Source organism: Podarcis cretensis, assembly GCF_951804945.1.
Source record: "Podarcis cretensis genome assembly, chromosome: 2".
Taxonomy (NCBI): domain Eukaryota; kingdom Metazoa; phylum Chordata; class Lepidosauria; order Squamata; family Lacertidae; genus Podarcis; species Podarcis cretensis.
Window position 1 is genome coordinate 113,220,008 of NC_137171.1, and position 17,599 is coordinate 113,237,606.

Sequence of the window (17,599 nt, forward strand, 5' to 3'; positions counted from 1 at the left end):
GTCTAGCTGCCGTGTTCTGGATTAGTTGTAGTTTCTGGGTCACCTTCAAAGATAGCCCCATGTAGAGCGCATTGCAGTAGTCCAAGTGAGAGATAACCAGAGCATTCCCCAGTCTGGTGAGACAGTCCGCGGGCAGGTAGGGTATCAGCCTGCGTACCAGATGGAGCTGGTAGATAGCTGCCCTGGACACAGAACTGACCTGTGCCTCCATGGACAACTGTGAGTCCAGAATGACTCCCAGGCTGCGCACCTGGTCCTTCAGGGGCACAGTTACCCCATTCAGGACCAGGGAGTCCTCCACACCAGCCCACCTCCTGTCCCCCCCCCAAAAAAACTGCTCCTTTTCCCAAGAGCATGTATAGAGTCCTTATGTAGGTTCTCTATTGGTCGGAGAAAATAACAGAGGCTAACCAGAGAATATTGAGAAGCAAAGCAGCTAGTAAGCCTGATCTTTATTAAAGCTGTTGCAACAGGGTCTCAACCCCCTGCCCCACGCAGGAGGGAGGAGGAACCCAGAACATTGGTGTGCAAGCTCTTATACAGACTTTTGAAATTGCTCACCCTGTAGCCCAAGACCACCCCCTGAAACAGCATACATACATCACAGAAGGAGGTGGTCAATAGCAGAGGAGGCGGTCTACAGCAGAAATTCTGTCTGCCAGATACCTTATAATGGTCACTGATTGCACTTTCTGGGCAGTCTGGCCATTCTTTCGTGATGGTAAATACTCAGTTCCTATATTGATAGTGTGCTCAGCTTAACAAATACTTGCCAGACTGTATTAGAAAAGGGAGGTGTAAGCCCTCAGTTGGCAACCTTAAGTTTACTCACCCCCTCACCTGCCTGGGCCAGCTGTGAACCGGGTAAAATATAAATATCTCCAGGATCAAGAAGGAGGAAGGTGGGGGAAGTCCCTCAGGTCAGCAAAGCAGAAGCAGGGAGTGAGAAAAGGAAGCTTCGGTGGTAAATTTCAGGTGATCTCTCGTCCCCCATCTGTTGCCACGTTTGCTGTCATCATTGTATGACCTACTTGTCGACCAGAGGGACTCCCCGCCCCGGGACAACTGCAAATTTCCAGGCCCTGCTGAAACACACATGCCTACGTTCTGTGTTGAGCTGGGGGACGGGGAGGAAACTCTCAACCACATGGAAAGAAAATCTTAAAGGGAGTCAAGAAACCCCCCCATTGTGGTCATACATTGTGGTCAGCGATGAGTTACTTGTGGGCGGAAGGTGAACTTCTAGAGGAGATGCTGTAACCAGATAGCCTGAGCCTCTGATTCCTAAGCATCTAATAACAGCAACAAGAAGGGAGATTTTCCTCCCTCGAAAGCAGTGCTTCTTAACATGTTTTGGGTCATGGACTCCTTTGAGAATCTGGTGAAAGCTATGGACACACACACACACACACACACACACACACACACACACTGCATATAGATACTGTGATAAGAATTTTAAAGTCTTCTTCTTGTTGTTGTTTAGTCGTTTAGTCGTGTCCGACTCTTCGTGACCCCATGGACCAGAGCACACCAGGCACTCCTGTCTTCCACTGCCTCCCGCAGTTTAGTCAGACTCTTGCTGGTAGCTTTGAGAACACTGTCCAACCATCTCGTCCTCTGTCGTCCCCTTCTCCTTGTGCCCTCCATCTTTCCCAACATCAGGGTCTTTTCCAAGGAGTCTTCTCTTCTCATGAGGTGGCCAAAGTATTGGAGCCTCAGCTTCAGGATCTGTCCTTCCAGTGTGCACTCAGGGCTGATTTCCTTCAGAATGGATAGGTTTGTTCTTCTTGCAGTCCATGGGACTCTCAAGAGTCTCCTCCAGCACCAGAATTCAATGTTCTGTGTGATGTTCTATTGTGCTTTTAATTCTGTTGGGAGCTGCCCAAAGTGGCTGGGTGGGGTATAAATAAATTATTATTATTATTATTATTATTATTATTATTATTATTATTACAGTTATCTTAAAACATTTTTAAACAAACACACCCAGCCACTATCACAGAAAACTTAAGAGGACATACAACTCATGAAGCTGGATAGGAATTTTGATCACCCCTCTCCTAAAAGTACAAAACAGACACAAGAAGTCCTGGACTCAGGTCTAGATACAATTTTATCCAGAGCCACCTAGTGGCCAAACAGTATAATTACACTATCCACTCACAGTCTGTTTTGGAGCCTAGAGTCATGTTTCCTCATAGAGAACCCTCCTCCCTTCCTCTTTCTCATCCCCTCTACTGTCGAGTTTTGCGGCCTCCCTCTTGCACGTTCTTGCCACAGTTCCTCTTGAGAAGCAGAAGCTGCCGTGCTGCGGAAAGGCATGGTTGGAGAACCCCCCTCTCCGCTTTCCCCCATGAAGCCCTTTCCTTTCTTAATTCTGGCCGCGACCGCCCTGGCTGTTTTGATGACAGATGCTCGCAGGGGTAAGCTGCAAACCCTTCCCAGGAAGAAGCAAGGAAACTTCGAGGCAGGTATGACTTTATTATTATTATTAACTGACAGATTCTTCTGGTTTCTGGTAAGAGTTCCACACCAAAAACAATAAGGCACACAGCTTCTCCCAAAGTATCATGGGAACTGTAGGGCACCCCCTCAAGAAACTATATTTCTCAGAACACTTCCTGTTCCCATGAGTCTTTTTTGGGCGGGGGGGGGCTCATGAGCTTTAAGGCTGCTGGGAATTGTAGCTTGGTAAAGGCTATACTACAGTTCCCAGGATTCTTTCGGTGTGTGGGGGGGATTTGTTTTGAATGTACTTTAGAGGTTTGGTGTTTATGCAGTCTATGACACCATTCCAACATGATTCATGTTCCCACTCTGTGGGAGTATATTGTATTTAATTATGGGGTATCAGAGTTTTTAGGGGGTTAACCAGGCTGGGATAGCTGGGATAGCAGGCTTGTTGGTTTTTGAATGTCTGATGTAGATTTTCTCAATTTCGTTGTTCTGTATGGGACAATGGCAATAAAGATTATCGTATCGTATCGAATGACTCCAATGTCACAATTTCAGTTAAAAAAATATCTGCGGGATTCTGTTTTCAGTTCCATACCCAAGACAGACCCCTGAAACTAGGGATCCCCCTCTCACCGGAATGCAGTCGATAGAGCATGAAACTCTTTGATCTCAGGGTTGTGGGTTCGAGTTCCACACTAGACTAGACTAGACTAGGCTCTCTTCCATCTCTACAATTCTATGATTCTCACAAAATATTTCAGTGTGATCATTGCCACCTCGTGTTGCTTAGCAGTTTTCCCACTCTCATACAAATTAACTCATGGCAGTGCTTTCAGTGGAGGCTGGAGAAGAGGTCGAAATTCCCTGCCAACTTCAGGGGCCCAAACTGACTTGGTACTGGATTCCGCGGTACCCCATCTGTGCTGGCTTCAGCCATGGAGGCAAGAAGGAAATATTCTCTACAAGTTCGGTTGGAGAAGACCATGTGCTGCTGGAGTGGTTTCAATCGCGAGTAGCAAAGCAGGGAGAAAAGGGAGAGAGGAACTTAGTCCTCGTCCTCAAAAACCTCTACATGAATGACTCAGGCACTTTCTACTGTTCCAACGGCTAAAGAAATTCGTCAAAGATCTACTTCTCTGTGGAGCCTGGTAAAAATACTGGGAGGTTACATGGCAGTGTGGGGGCCGGATTTACTTATAAGTTAACAAGCTATAGTTTAGGGCCCCACTCTCTTGTCCCCCCAATTTCACTAATAATACACCGTATTTTTCGCCCTATAGGACGCACTGGCCCATAGGACGCACCTAGATTTTTTTTTGGGGGGGGGGAATAAAGGAAAAATAAAATAAATAAAGGAGAGCTGTGTGAAGCCCGCTCTGGGAGCTTGCGGGGCTGGGGGCGGGGGAAGCCATGGGGGTGGGCAGCAGGATGGCACGCTGTGCCTCCCCGCTGTCCCCCGAACTTGTGGGGCTGGCGGTGGGGCTCTCCTGAAGCCTGGAGAGTGAGAGGGGTCGGTGCGCACCGACTCCTCTTGCTCTCCAGGCTTCAGCAAAAGCCTGCATTCAGCGAAAGGCACACACATTTCCCCTTCATTTTTGGAGGGGGGAAAGTGCGTCCTATAGGGCGAAAAATACGGTACTTCTTCTTAATTGTATTTCAGTTCAACAATTACTTTGATAAAATACATATTTTGTTATGTGCAAATGGCTTTAGATACCTCTTAGGTCCATAAATTACCATATAGCATATTGTTGTTGTTGTTGTTTAGTTGTTTAGTCGTGTCTGACACTTCGTGACCCCATGGACCAGAGCACGCCAGGCACTTCTGTCTTCCACTGCCTCCCGCAGTTTAGTCAAACTCATGCTGGTAGCTTTGAGAACACTGTCCAACCATCTCGTCCTCTGTCGTCCCCTTCTCCTTGTGCCCTCCATCTTTCCCAACATCAGGGTCTTTTCCAGGGAGTCTTCTCTTCTCATGAGGTGGCCAAAGTATTGGAGCCTCAGCTTCAGGATCTGTCCTTCCAGTGAGCACTCAGGGCTGATTTCCTTCAGAATGGAGAGGTTTGATCTTCTTGCAGTCCATGGGACTCTCAAGAGTCTCCTCCAGCACCATAATTCAAAAGCATCATATATATAGCATATATTCAACAAAACAAACAAACAAAAAAAGAAACCATCGACAATTTGTTGTTGACAAAGGACATCAGCGAAGCTAACAGATAAGTGCCTTGAAAAAGACAGTAGTGATTTTTTTAAAAGAATGGGAACCTCTCATAAACTATCTCAGGGGTCAGCAAACTTTTTTAGCAGGGGGCCGGTCCACTGACCCTCAGACCTAGTGGGGGGCCGGACTATATTTTGAAGGGGGGGGGATGAGCAAATTCCTATGCCCCACAAATCACCCAGAGATGCATTTTAAATAAAAGGACACATTCTGCTCATGTAAAAACACCAGGCAGGCCCCACAAATCACCCAGAGATGCATTTTAAATAAAAGGACACATTCTGCTCATGTAAAAACACCAGGCAGGCCCCACAAATAAGCCAGAGATGCATTTTAAATAAAAGGACACATTCTACTCATGTAAAAACACAAGGCAGGCCCCACAAATAAGCCAGAGATGCATTTTAAATAAAAGGACACATTCTACTCATGTAAAAACACGCTGATTCCCGGACCGTCCACGGGCCAGATTTAGAAGGCAATTGGGCCAGATCCAGCCCCTGGGCCTTAGTTTGCCTACCAATGAACTATCTGCAGAAACAACTGAAAGGAATGGACTCAGGAGCAGGATTTGAATAAACAGTCACAACTTTACTTAACAAAATGCCTGAAGAATAACATTGTAATAACATTTTGACAGCAGATTGTAACATTTAGCAGATTGTATCATTTAATGTAACAAACCAGAGGGGAAGCTGAAGGAAGTCAACGGGAAGGGGGGTGGCATGTAGAATGTATGTTTGGAAATTATCTTGATATTTGTTGTTAGAAAAGAAAACTAATAAAAATTATATACAAAAAAAGAAAAAGGACAGCTGGACACATAAAGGGCTCCATTACCTTCAGTAGCTTAGGTAAAGGTAAAGGTACCCCTGCCCATACGGGCCAGTCTTGACAGACTCTGGGGTTGTGCGCCCATCTCACTCAAGAGGCCAGGGGCCAGCGCTGTCCGGAGACACTTCCGGGTCACGTGGCCAGCGTGACATCGCTGCTCTGGCCAGAGCCAGAGCCAGAGCCGCACACGGAAACGCCGTTTACCTTCCCGCTGGTAAGCGGTCCCTATTTATCTACTTGCACCCGGAGGTGCTTTCGAACTGCTAGGTTGGCAGGCGCTGGGACCGAGCAGCGGGAGCGCACCCCGCCGCAGGGATTCGAACCGCCGACCTTTCGATCGGCAAGCCCTAGGCGCTGAGGCTTTAACCCACAGCGCCACCTGCGTCCCAGTAGCTTAGGGCCTCATCAAACCTAAATCCGGCCCTGGGTGAAGCTTAGATGCACATAGGCCAAATCCACTTTAAACGCAGTGTTATACCGGTTTAACAGTTAATAATAATAATAATAATAATAATAATAATAATAATAATAATATATTTATTATTTATACCCCGCCCACACTGGGCGGCTCCCAACAGAATATTAAAAGCACGATAAAACATCAAACATTAAAAACCTCCCTAAAGAGGGCTGCCTTCAGATGTCTTCTAAAAGTCAGATAGTTGTTTATTTCCTTGACATCTGATGATAGGGTGTTCCACAGGGCAGGCGCCACCACCAAGAAGGCTTCTCTCAAAGAATCCTGGGAACTGTTACTTGTCAAAGGTGCTGAGGTTTGTTAGGAGACCCCTCCCAGAGCGACAATGCCCAGCACCCTGAACCAAAGACAGTTCCCAGGATTCCTTTGGGGAAGCCGTAAGTAATCATTAAAAGTGGAATAAGCTTTAAATTTGTGGTGTGGATCCAACATGACCTCAGATGATTTCACACCCTCCAAGTCTCCCTATTTTCCAGGGACGGTCCTGGATTTACAGAAGCCGTCCTGGTTTCTGATTTGATCCCAAAATGTCCCGTTTTTCCTTAGGACATCCCTATTTTCATCACAAAAATGTTGGAGGGTATGGAGTTATATGACCCGCTGAGCCAAGGAAATAAGTAACTATACAACCTTTGGAAGTCATCCGAAGGCAGCCCTGCATGGGGAAGTTTTTTTAAAAAAATGTTTAATGTTTTTATATATGTTGGAAGCTGCCCAGAGTTGGCTGGGGCAAAATGAATTATCTGATGTCCAAGGAGGAGAGCAAATTGTAACCCCATCAGAACACTGTGCTGGACAGAGAGATTTGAACCTCTCTGCCCACCCCAGTGTCATGTTAATTTGTTTTCTTTTCCCCAACACTGCCACAATGGGGGCATGGAAGGAAATTCAACCAGGACCTCAAACTGTAGAGTACCGTATTTTTTACTCTATAAGACTCACTTTTTCCCTCCTAAAAAGTAAGAGGAAATGTGTGTGTGTCTTATGGAGCGAATGCAGGCTGCGCAGCTATCCCAGAAGCCAGAACAGCAAGAGGGATTGCTGCTTTCACTGCGCAGTGATCCCTCTTGCTGTTCTGGCTTCTGAGATTCAGAATATTTTTTTTCTTGTTTTCCTCCTCCCAAAACTAGGTGTGTCTTGTGGTCTGGTGCGTCTTATAGAGTGAAAAATACGGTAATTGGGATGACAGAACCGTAGTCTCTGTTAGAGGAATAGCATAGGAGGAAATCAGGTCACGGGAAGAACTAAGGTTAGCTCCCCAGGCCTTGTCGTTCTTATCCATTCATTCATTTATGTCAGATAAAGAAAATGGAATTCGTGTCAGACCTTCTACCACACCCCCTCGACACCATGGTTCGGTAACCCTCTCCTGTGAACCCTGTAAGGACAAAAAAAGGGGCTAAATCTGATGGCAACACGAAGATCACATGGACCCAAAATGGCATGCCGATATCCAACAATAGTACAGATATCCTGGAATTAAGGAACGTCATAACAATAAAACACTTTTCTAGCCGCTATTATGGTCTCTGGAGCTGTTCTCATCCTGCCTGTCAGAATGGCTACTGTTTGGAAGGCAATTTAGAAAATCCAAGAATGGAGGATGACACACCGTCTGAGCCAAACCCTCATCTGGAAGGTGAGTGTCGAGTTTGGCAAAGGCTTGTAGACATTTCAGCTACGATAAATGGGCCCAGTTCTTCCATAAGTGTTCATTCCAAGGTTTCTTCTAACTCCATCACTTAGTCATTCCTTGATGGCTGCAAGCTGAATGTGTGGACTGACTCTCAACTGAGAAGCCTGACCTTTCAGTGTTGATGTGATGTTGTTGTAATAATAATAATAATAATAAATAAATAATAATAATTTATTTATACCCCGCCCATCTGGCTGGGTTTCCCCAGCCACTCTGGAGGGTTCCCAACAGAATATTAAAAACACGATAAAATATCTAACATTAAAAACTTCCCTAAACAGTGCTGCTTTCAGATTCAGATGTCTTCTAAATATCAAATACTTGTTTATTTCTTTGACATCTGATGGGAGGGCGTTCCACAGGGCAGGTGCCACTACCAAGAAGGCCCTGTGCCTGCTTCCCTGTAACTTTGCTTCTTGCAGGGAGGGAACCGTCAGAAGGCCCTTGGAGCTGGACCTCAGTGCCCGGGCTGAACGATGGGGGTGGAGATGCTCCTTCAGGTATACTGGATCGAGGCCGTGTAAGAGACCTATTATTGTATCTTTTATCTGTGATGGCTTATTCATACATACAAATCACCACCCCATCATACAAGGAACATGCATGTCTGCAACAGCCTATAGATGACAAGGCACCACTTAAAACAAGAAACAAAGACAGGGTTTTTGTACCTTAAAGGATGCATTACCTTACTGTATTGTAATAGCTTAGGGCCCTCATATTTATGGGACCAACTCTCCTGGTATGCCCCGCAGCGGAACTTAAAGTCCATGAATAACCATATTTTAGAGGTCCCAGGCCTTAAGGAAGTCAGACTATCCTTCACCAGGGCCAGGGCCTTCTCAGTGATGACTCTGAACTGGTGGAATGCTCAGTCCCATGAGACCAGGGCCCTTCAGGATTTAACTTCCCACCTGGCTTTCAATTTGAACTTAGCCTGATCTTTTATTCCCCTTCCTTCCCTCCCCCTCCCCTTTTTATGAAGATTACCCGCTCTGGGATCCCACAGCTAATTCTCCCCTGGTCTCCTCGCTGGCCCAAATAGGACTAATTTAGCCAGCTAGCCCGGGTGATCATCTAATGTTTATTGGATGGATTTCCCCCCTAAATTGATTTTTGAATTCTGAATTTATTGTTATTCACGTTTTATACTGTATTTTATGCTGGTTTTTTGTTGCATCAATTAAGTGTTTTACATTTGTTGTTAGCTGCCCTGAGCCCAGTTTTCTGAACTGGGAAGGGCAGGGTATAAATAAAAAAATATTATTTATTATTATTAATAGGAGCTGCTTTTCCCACCATGGAGATACATTTACAACAGGGGTGGGGGGTGGGGGACTTTGGCCCTCCAGGTATATCTGAACTACAACTCCCATCAGCCTCAGCAAGCATAGCCAATGGCCAGGATTTGGGGGAGTTAAAGTTCAGCAACATCCAGAGAACCGAAGACTCCACACACCTCAGAAGTAAGCCAAAGGGTTGTTTTTGTTCAGCTTTGAAAAATAAATTTTTGATAGGGGATGAAATAATAAAAGCAGATCAGAGATTATTTATGTATGCTACGACTGCCGCCAGAATTTTAGTAGCCCCAAAATGGAAAACTCAGGAAATACCAACATTAGCGGAGTGGCAGACAAAAATGGTTGAATATGTAGAATTAGCAAAACTGACCCACAAGATCCATCACCAAGAGGAATCAAAGTTCAAAAATGAATGGAGTAAATTTGTTGAGCATATAGGTAATAACTGTAGAAGTTTAAAGACGGTAGTAGGATTAAAATTAATTTTGTGATGTGTATAGGATGCTATGAAGAATCTGCGAAAAAAGAGAAAATTCAATATGAAAGCCTGTTGGAGGGAGGGAGGGAAGTCCGCACGCGGTAGAGCGTTTAGAAAATAAGTGGACACATGACTGCTGAATTTTAGAGTATTTATTTTGTTTGTCTATGTTAAAGAAAACTCAATAAAAAGCATTTGAAAATAAATAAATTAATCTTTGCATTCAGGAGAAAGGGCAGGTGGGGAGGGGAATTTTTGGGTGGGAGTCCCATCTTCCTCCTGCCCAATGAGGTGTTTGCATTCCTAAGCTGGTTGTCGTTTCCCACCCCCCCCACCCCCAATGATGTAGGGAATATGGCTGACCCGCGTATAATTGGGGGCTGCGTAGCTGGACTCCTTGGTCTCGTCTTGGTGGGAGTTGTTGTATTCCTCATCTGCAGGAATCGTCGCTCACACAGCATCAGGTACCGAAATTGGGGTGTTTTTTTATGTATGTCACTTAGACTGGAGTTTCCAGTCCGTGCAATCATCCGTTTGTGTCTGCAAAATACTGGTTTCTGAAAGGATTCAATATGTCTCCACGCAAGCATGAAGTTGTAACATACATTTATATTCGGATACAATCAGACCAACAGCGCCACCTAGAGTTGCTGAGGTTTGATACTCCTTAGAAGAACTCCTGAATAGGCAAATATCCTTGGTTTTATTTCTGAATCAACATTCCAAGTTTGATCTTTCTATTTTTGCAATGACCCAAGTGGACTGAAACGGATAGCTTTTATGTAATGGAAATTTAGCACTAAAGTGGAAGCATTCTCAGAAATCCCAAGATTTCCCCCCTAGTTCACTTACATCAGAGATGGAATTTTTCTCACCATTGGTCCTTGGGCTTGCCAGTCGGAAGGTCGCGGTTTGAATCCCCGTGACGGGGTGAGCTCCCGTTGTTCTGTCCCAGCTCCTGCCAACCTAGCAGTTCGAAAGCACGCCAAAAAGTGCAAGTAGATAAATAGGTACTGCTCCAGCAGGAAAGTCAACAGCGTTTCCATGCGCTGCTCTGGTTTTGCCAGAAGCAGCTTAGTCATGCTGGCCACATGACCTGGAAAAACTGTCTGCGGACAAACGTCGGCTCCCTTGGCCAGTAAAGTGAGATGAGCGCCGCAACCCCAAAGTCATTCATGGCTGGACTTAACTGTCAGGGGTCCTTTACCTTTACCTTTTAAAATCCAACTCTGTTAAGTGACCAACTTTATCAGTCTCTCAGAGTCCAATAAATATGTGCTCTGTCACCCCAGAACTTTGGTCTCCTTGGAACTTGGGGTCATATCCAATGCTACTCATACATAGAATATATCCATTGAAGCCAATGGACGCAACTGACTTAGGTTTATTGATTTCAATGGGTCCCCTGGATACAACCCCTGGTCTCCAACCAGATGCTGTGGACTTACACCGTCTCAGGATCTTGGCCATGTCATCACATGCTCTGAAAGCCCATGCCTTGGCTCAAGCATCTAAAATGTAACCAGCCAATCTTGAACTAGCATTCCACGAGGCTCTGGAAACAACAGCTGCACAACCAACCCACAAAGTTGGAGCTGTATGGACAGAGTCTCAATTTACCGTGCCTTATCAGAAGTGTGTTGTTGTTGGTGATATAAAATGCCCACTCAAACACAGCACATTTCTCCTGTCCGAATGAACAGTGTGAATAGCAAATGCGCAGAAAGCATTTCTCTGTCATTCTTTTAATCCCCAGTGAGACTACGAAGGGGGAGGAGATGCAAGGGAGCAAGGACCCAGATGGTGAGCTGTAGGGCTTTTGTCCTACTTATGGCTCTTTCTGACGTGGCAATTATTGCATGAGGATGATGCGAATTGGAGTCCAATACCCAGGGCTGTGGGTTCACTCTCCCTGTCTTATGCCCTTTTTTCGATCCCAGGACCAGAAGGATCTTCAAAGAGAAGAGAGGAAACAGAACCTGGAATGGAAGTAGAACCTGGAACGGAAGACCCCACCTACATGGAGGTAACTTCTAATTGGGTAACTTGCCCTGTTCCTGCTGAGGATAAACTGGAGGCCTCTTCCTATTGTTATAGGAGTTGGGGGTTGGTATGGGTAAAAGGCTTAATAAAGACTGGACATAGGAGATCAGGGTTCAAATCCCCGCTAAGTCATGAAGCTCACTGGGTGACCATTCATTAAATAAATAAATAAATAAATAAATAAATAAATAAATAAATATCCAACTTTCCAAAAAAACAAACAAAAAAAACCCCCCCAAACCACTTCTTGAGGTGGTTTGGCCCCTTTCTACAAATATCTTCCCAATTTCCTCAAAGTCGTTTCTCTTCCATATTCCCCTTCGTACTTTGACAGCGCTTGCGAATTTATCATTAATCGCTGTATCTCACACTTCTTTATATACCATTCCATGGGTGACCTTGAGCCGTTTGGGCCAACCTCACGCTTTTGGCCTAAATTACCTCGCAGGGTTTTTTTGGGGACGGGAAAGATGCATGTACGTGTCACTTGATCTCAAAGGAAAGGTAGGATATTAAATATTTTTTTTAAAATAATAATATTTATTAAATTTTTGTTTAAACAATAAAAAACATACATAATAACATAATATTTTCCAATATCCACATTTCATTCTCATCTTTGGACTTCCTCACATCTCTTGTTCCTGCATTCTAAACTCATAGATTTTGCTAGCAAATTATTAACTTATTTCAATTCATATAATGTAATTTCCCGATATTAAATCTCAAATTTTAGAATTTAAATTACTCTTTTGGAGACTTAATTATAACATACTATTTATCCAAAATTTGTCTTTTCTTTCAATTGCATTTAGATTTATATTCCTTATATCTAATTTATTGGAGCCAAACTATTATTAATCTTACATCTTTCTTAACATTCATACAATTTACAATATTTTTGTAGATAATCCTTAAATTTCTTCCAGTCCTCCTCCACCAGTTCTTCTCCCAGGTCTCGGATTCTGCCAGTCATCTCCGCCAGTTCCATATAGTCAGTTCCATATATTAAATAAATAAATATGGAAAGTTCGGCTTGCAGGCTTCCCACTGCCACCCGGCTGACCCTTGTGGCCAAAAGGATACTGGACAAGATGGGTCTTTGGTCTGATCTAGCCAGGCTGTTTCTTAAAACTATCTGTTTACGCCTTGTGTCTCTTTTCTCTTTCCCTACCCAATACCATCCAGGCAGCCGATCAAATCGAATACTCAGCTCTAGAGTTCAGAGAGGCTGGAGGGTGCCAGACTAAGATGGATAACGGGATGCCAGCCGTCGTATACGCCGAAATACCCAAGAGCGACTTAACCAAGAGGGTTGGCTAGTTGCTGCCGCCGCTGCGCATCTCAAGGATCGCGAACAGAAACAATTCCTTCTGATGAACTTAGGAATTTCTGCAAACGTTTTAACAGCTCAGGATACCAGGAAAGCTTGATAGGACACCGTCTGAAGAAGTATGAGCAGGAAGTATTAGCAGCCATGAACTATTGGGGTCAGAGAAGGTGGACAAGTGGCAGCCGTTTGAAAGGAAATTTCCTGCCTTTGGATTACAAAATATTAGGAACCACACGTACTGCAATACATTTTTGTCTCCTGTGAATTGTGCAGTGGCGAGTTCGGAAGAGCCACTCCATGACGGAGGTCACAGCCACACTCCTTCTAAAATTACACAACCTTCTAAGATTATACAATCATTTCATAATCACACAATATTAATTCTTAGAGATGCATAGCAATGTCTCCATGGGTTGGCCATCAGGTAGATCTATTATTTTCTGTGCACACACACACTGGATGCAAAGGAAAGAGGAGCGTGCAGACAACCTCAGTCGTGATAAGTAAATCTGTGTTTATTCCTGCCAGGAAACCTGAGGTCTTTTTTGGGCATGTGCTGAGCCATTTCTGTAGATGCCTGGACACCTTTGATTTTCATTTTATAATACCATTTTCTCAATATTCCAGCTCTGCACAAAATGGCAGAAGTAATGACAATGATGGTAATCAGTGCTTTCTCCCCTAGAAATATAGGTGCTGGTACTCACCATGAAATTGTTAACAGTAAGTGCCACACTTTTTAGCAACAACAAAAAAAGAGGGGCCGATATTGTGTACCCTTGACGGGGAAAAGCACTAACAGTAATACAGTGGTACTTCAGGTTAAGAACTTAATTTGTTCTGGAGGTCCGTTCTTAACCTGAGGTACCACTTTAGCTAATGGGGCCTCCCGCTGCCACCACGCGATTTCTGTTCTCATCCTGAGGTAAAGTTCTTAACCTGAGGTACTATTTCTGAGTTAGCGGAGTCTGTAACCTAAAGCGTTTGTAGCCCGAAGTACCACTGTAATAATAATAACTGCTGCTCTAAGTCCAGCAAGGATTTGGAGTTTATCGCACAAAAGGCTTCTTCTTCCTTTCCTTCCTTGCTTGCAGGGGCAATTTTTTATTTTTTAATGCAGCTGCTTTGTGTAAGAACTCTTCCTTTTAATTTTTTTAAAACAAAACAAAACAAAACACACCACTGGGAACTTGCATCCATTCTTATCAGCTGATGGAAGGAAAATGGATGTAGGGGGGTTTGGCGATAGTTAATTTCAACTCTATTTTGACTTCCTGTAGTACTGGATGAACCAACAGGTCAGCTAAGCACATGCTCAGGACACCGGGAAAGCACAAAATAATATATATTTGTAAAGAATTTGACATTTGATTTTTTTAAAAAATAATTGAAGTAGTCATCGGGGGGGGGGGGGGAATCAGAATTTTGTTAGATTTCCTTCAACTTACCCTTGCCCCCTTCTCTTTTTATTTATTACTTATTTCTACCTAAACCAGGGGGCACCTACGGATACAAATTGAAATAACGTGAGGAAATCAGATCCTGTCATGTGTTGCAATGTTTTACTTTTTTAAAAAAGTTTATTTTACAGTTTAGCATGGTTTTCATTTTGAATGAGGTGGCGGGCTGCACCATGACATTTTCAGTGCTTAGGGCCTCTAAAGGTCCTAATCTGGCCCTGACTCTGTGAGATTAAGGAAGAGGCGGATCTTGAGAAAGCATTTGATGGGAAAGGTAGGTGTGTGTGTGTGTGTGTGTGTGTGTGTGTGGTGCACACACCCCAAACCAGTGGTGGCGAACCTTGGCCCTCCAGATGTTTTGGAACTACAACTCCCATCATCCCTAGCTAACAGGACCAGTGGTCAGGGATGATGGGAGTTGTAGTTCCAAAACATCTGGAGGGCCAAAATTCGCTACCACTGCACTATACATTTAAAACACCTTAGAAGCACCATCATTCCCTCAAGGAATTCTGGGAGCTGTAGTTTACCCCTCACAGAGTTGCAGCTCCCAGCACCGCTTTAACAAGCTACAAGGCCCAGAATTCTTTGAGGGGGCAAGAATGCGCTTTGAATATATTTATAATAGGGTTGCCATATCCCCCAAAGCGAAAATCCGAACAAAGTTGTTGTGCTTTTTCCCTCTCTCACAGCCAGAGAGAGAGAGAGGCAGCCAGCCAGCCAGCAGAAAAGGTAACAGAAAGCAGGCCTGTTTAAAGGAAGCAGGAGACTGGGGTGGCTTTTTGGGACATGGAGTCTGAGGAGCAAAAGTCATATGTGGGAACCTCTTGTTCACTGTTTCCGGAGGCTTTGAGAGGAAGCAGCAAAAGGAACTGTGCAGAGGAGATGTAGAAGTTGTGGTTGCCAGTGTTTGAAGTGTGGGCGTCGGAAGTGACGGCGTCAGACAATGACCGCATACACCGTGGTGCTGTCTTGAGTGCAAGCAGAAGTAGATTTCCTTTGGGGATATTCCAGTTGTGCATAATGAAGGGAAGCAGGTCCCTGCGAGGAGAAACCAGCAAGAGAAAGGGCGATTTAAGGGGTTGAATGTGCAGTGCCTGCCCCAACGTACCGTATTTTTCGCTCTATAAGACGCACCAGACCACAAGACACACCTAGTTTTGGGAGGAGGAAAACAAAACAAGAAAAAAAAAATTCTGAATCTCAGAAGCCAGAACAGAAAGAGGGATCCTGCGCAGCGAAAGCAGCAATCCCTCTTGCTGTTCTGGCTTCTGGGATAGCTGCGCAGCCTGCATTCGCTCCATAAGACGCACACACATTTCCCCTTACTTTTTAGGAAAGAAAAAGTGAGTCTTATAGAGCAAAAAATACAGTATATCCTAGCCCCGAGCTCCGCCAGGAATGTCCAGCCAGTATTTACCTCATCCAGACTCTTCCTCTGGTAAAGTTCCTCGTTCACTCTGGCTGGATTTATCGCAGAAGCGCAGCCGTGGGATCGCCGTGACAAGTGGGATGAAACAAACATGAAATCATTTATCAGGGCAATCTCTCTGGGCCATGTGTGGAACTCCCTGCCGTGGAAATTTCATAAGGAAAGATGCCTTCTCGCAACATGATATTCTTGGAGTGCATCTGTGGAACGCCCTCCCACCAGATGTCAAAGAGATAAACAACTACCTGGCATTTAGAAGACATCTGAAGGCAGCCCTGTTCAGGGAAGCTTTTAACATGTGACATTTTAATGTATTTTTAATCTTTGTTGGAAGCCGCCCAGAGTGGCTGGGGAAACCCAACCAGATGGGCGGGGTACAAATAATAAAATTATCATCATCATCATCATCATCATCATCATCATCATCATCTCCCACCAACCCCTGACCACTGACCAGTCTGGAAGACGAAGCTTTTGTTAAATGGCAAAAGGAAGAACTTCTCATTCATTCCTCACCTGTCCTCTCCTTCCCTCCTCTCTGCTTCCTAGAAAGAAAATTGCAGGAGTCTTAGGGCTACATACATTTTATGGTCGACATGGCAACGTCAGCAACCATGGTACTCTGAACTAAACTCTCCATCTCTCCTGCACCTGTTTATAGGAATAGATCATTAAGTCTTCACAAAGTGTGTGTGAGAGTATGGAAGTGAGAGCTGGACCATAAAGAAGGCTGATTGCCAAAGAATTGATGCTTTTGAATTATGGTGCTAGAGGAGACTCTTGAGAGTCCCATGGACTGCAAGAAGATCAAACCTCTCCATTCTGAAGGAAATCAGCCCTGAGTGCTCACTGGAAGGACAGATCGCGAAGCTGAGGCTCCAATACTTTGGCCACCTCATGAGAAGAGAAGACTCCCTGGAAAAGACCCTGATGTTGGGAAAGATGGAGGGCACAAGGAGAAGGGGGCGACAGAGGATGAGATGGTGGGACAGTGTTCTCGAAGCTACCAGCATGAGTCTGACCAAACTGCGGGAGGCAGTGGAAGACAGGGGTGCCTGGCGTGCTCTGGTCCATGGGGTCACGAAGAGTCGGTCACGACTAAACAACAACAACAAAGTGTGTGTTTCCCTATCCATGGCTACCAGTGATGGGGACTGAGAATGACACACTATGATGCCATCATAATACAAGTGCCATTTCATTATATCTGCTGGCTCTAAGGGGTTGTTTTGATCTTAACCCTGCCTGGTACTAAGAGGGAGGCCCAGATGTGTGTCACCGTGGAGCAGGGATATGAAAATGTCTTGCATGAAAATGTCAGAGCACTGGCCTGCCTGCTGCAGGGATGAGGGAACCTATGGCTCTCCAGATATTGTTGAACTCCAACTCCCATCAGCCCCAGGGGCAGATCTACTCTGATACTCATGAAGCTTAAGCTTCAAGGCCCTTAATCCTGGAGGAGCTCCAGAAGCAAATTCAGTCCACATTGCTTAAACTTTAGACCTCCAAGGTCCACCACTGCTGTCAGCTTCTTCCTCCTTAGTCTCAGTGTTGACCTTGGAGGATGGGGACTAAACTAGAATGAGCTGGCTCCTCCTGTCGTTGGCTTTGGCGCCACCTACTGTTGACCTCCCTGTCTCCCGCCCTACCAGGCTCCATAGACACCAGACAGCACTGCGTTCACTGCCGCCAAGTCCCTCCATGGAAAACACCTTTGACTCACCTGGCTGCCGGCTGCCTCTTCCACATCCACACAGCTGTTCCAAGAGCAGCCAGGACCAGAGCCGGACCAAGGAACAGCAAGGCCCAAATCCAGATTTCGGTGCCCTTCACTCCATTGGCTTCTGCAGGTGCAGTGTC

The 17,599-nt window shown here is 45.0% G+C and overlaps 1 protein-coding gene and 1 long non-coding RNA gene across 2 annotated transcripts; one reads left to right on the forward strand and one right to left on the reverse strand.

Annotated features, from left to right (window-relative positions):
• The first annotated feature begins 2,115 nt into the window (after window positions 1–2,115).
• Window positions 2,116–13,079, forward strand: LOC307209046 (uncharacterized protein). The gene is made up of 7 exons (XM_079964137.1): window positions 2,116–2,474; window positions 3,288–3,608; window positions 7,296–7,635; window positions 9,821–9,935; window positions 11,228–11,274; window positions 11,412–11,497; window positions 12,703–13,079. The coding sequence occupies exons 3-7, from the start codon at window positions 7,440–7,442 to the stop codon at window positions 12,835–12,837; spliced, it is 579 nt and encodes a 192-aa protein (XP_079820263.1). The 5' UTR covers window positions 2,116–2,474; window positions 3,288–3,608; window positions 7,296–7,439; the 3' UTR covers window positions 12,838–13,079.
• Window positions 13,080–14,019: 940 nt separating this feature from the next.
• On the reverse strand, window positions 14,020–16,035 carry LOC307209173. Its single transcript, XR_013835378.1, has 2 exons — window positions 15,728–16,035; window positions 14,020–15,348 (listed from the first exon to the last, which is right to left on the reverse strand). It is a non-coding gene; the product is annotated as an uncharacterized lncRNA (long non-coding RNA).
• Between the last annotated feature and the right edge of the window lie 1,564 nt (window positions 16,036–17,599).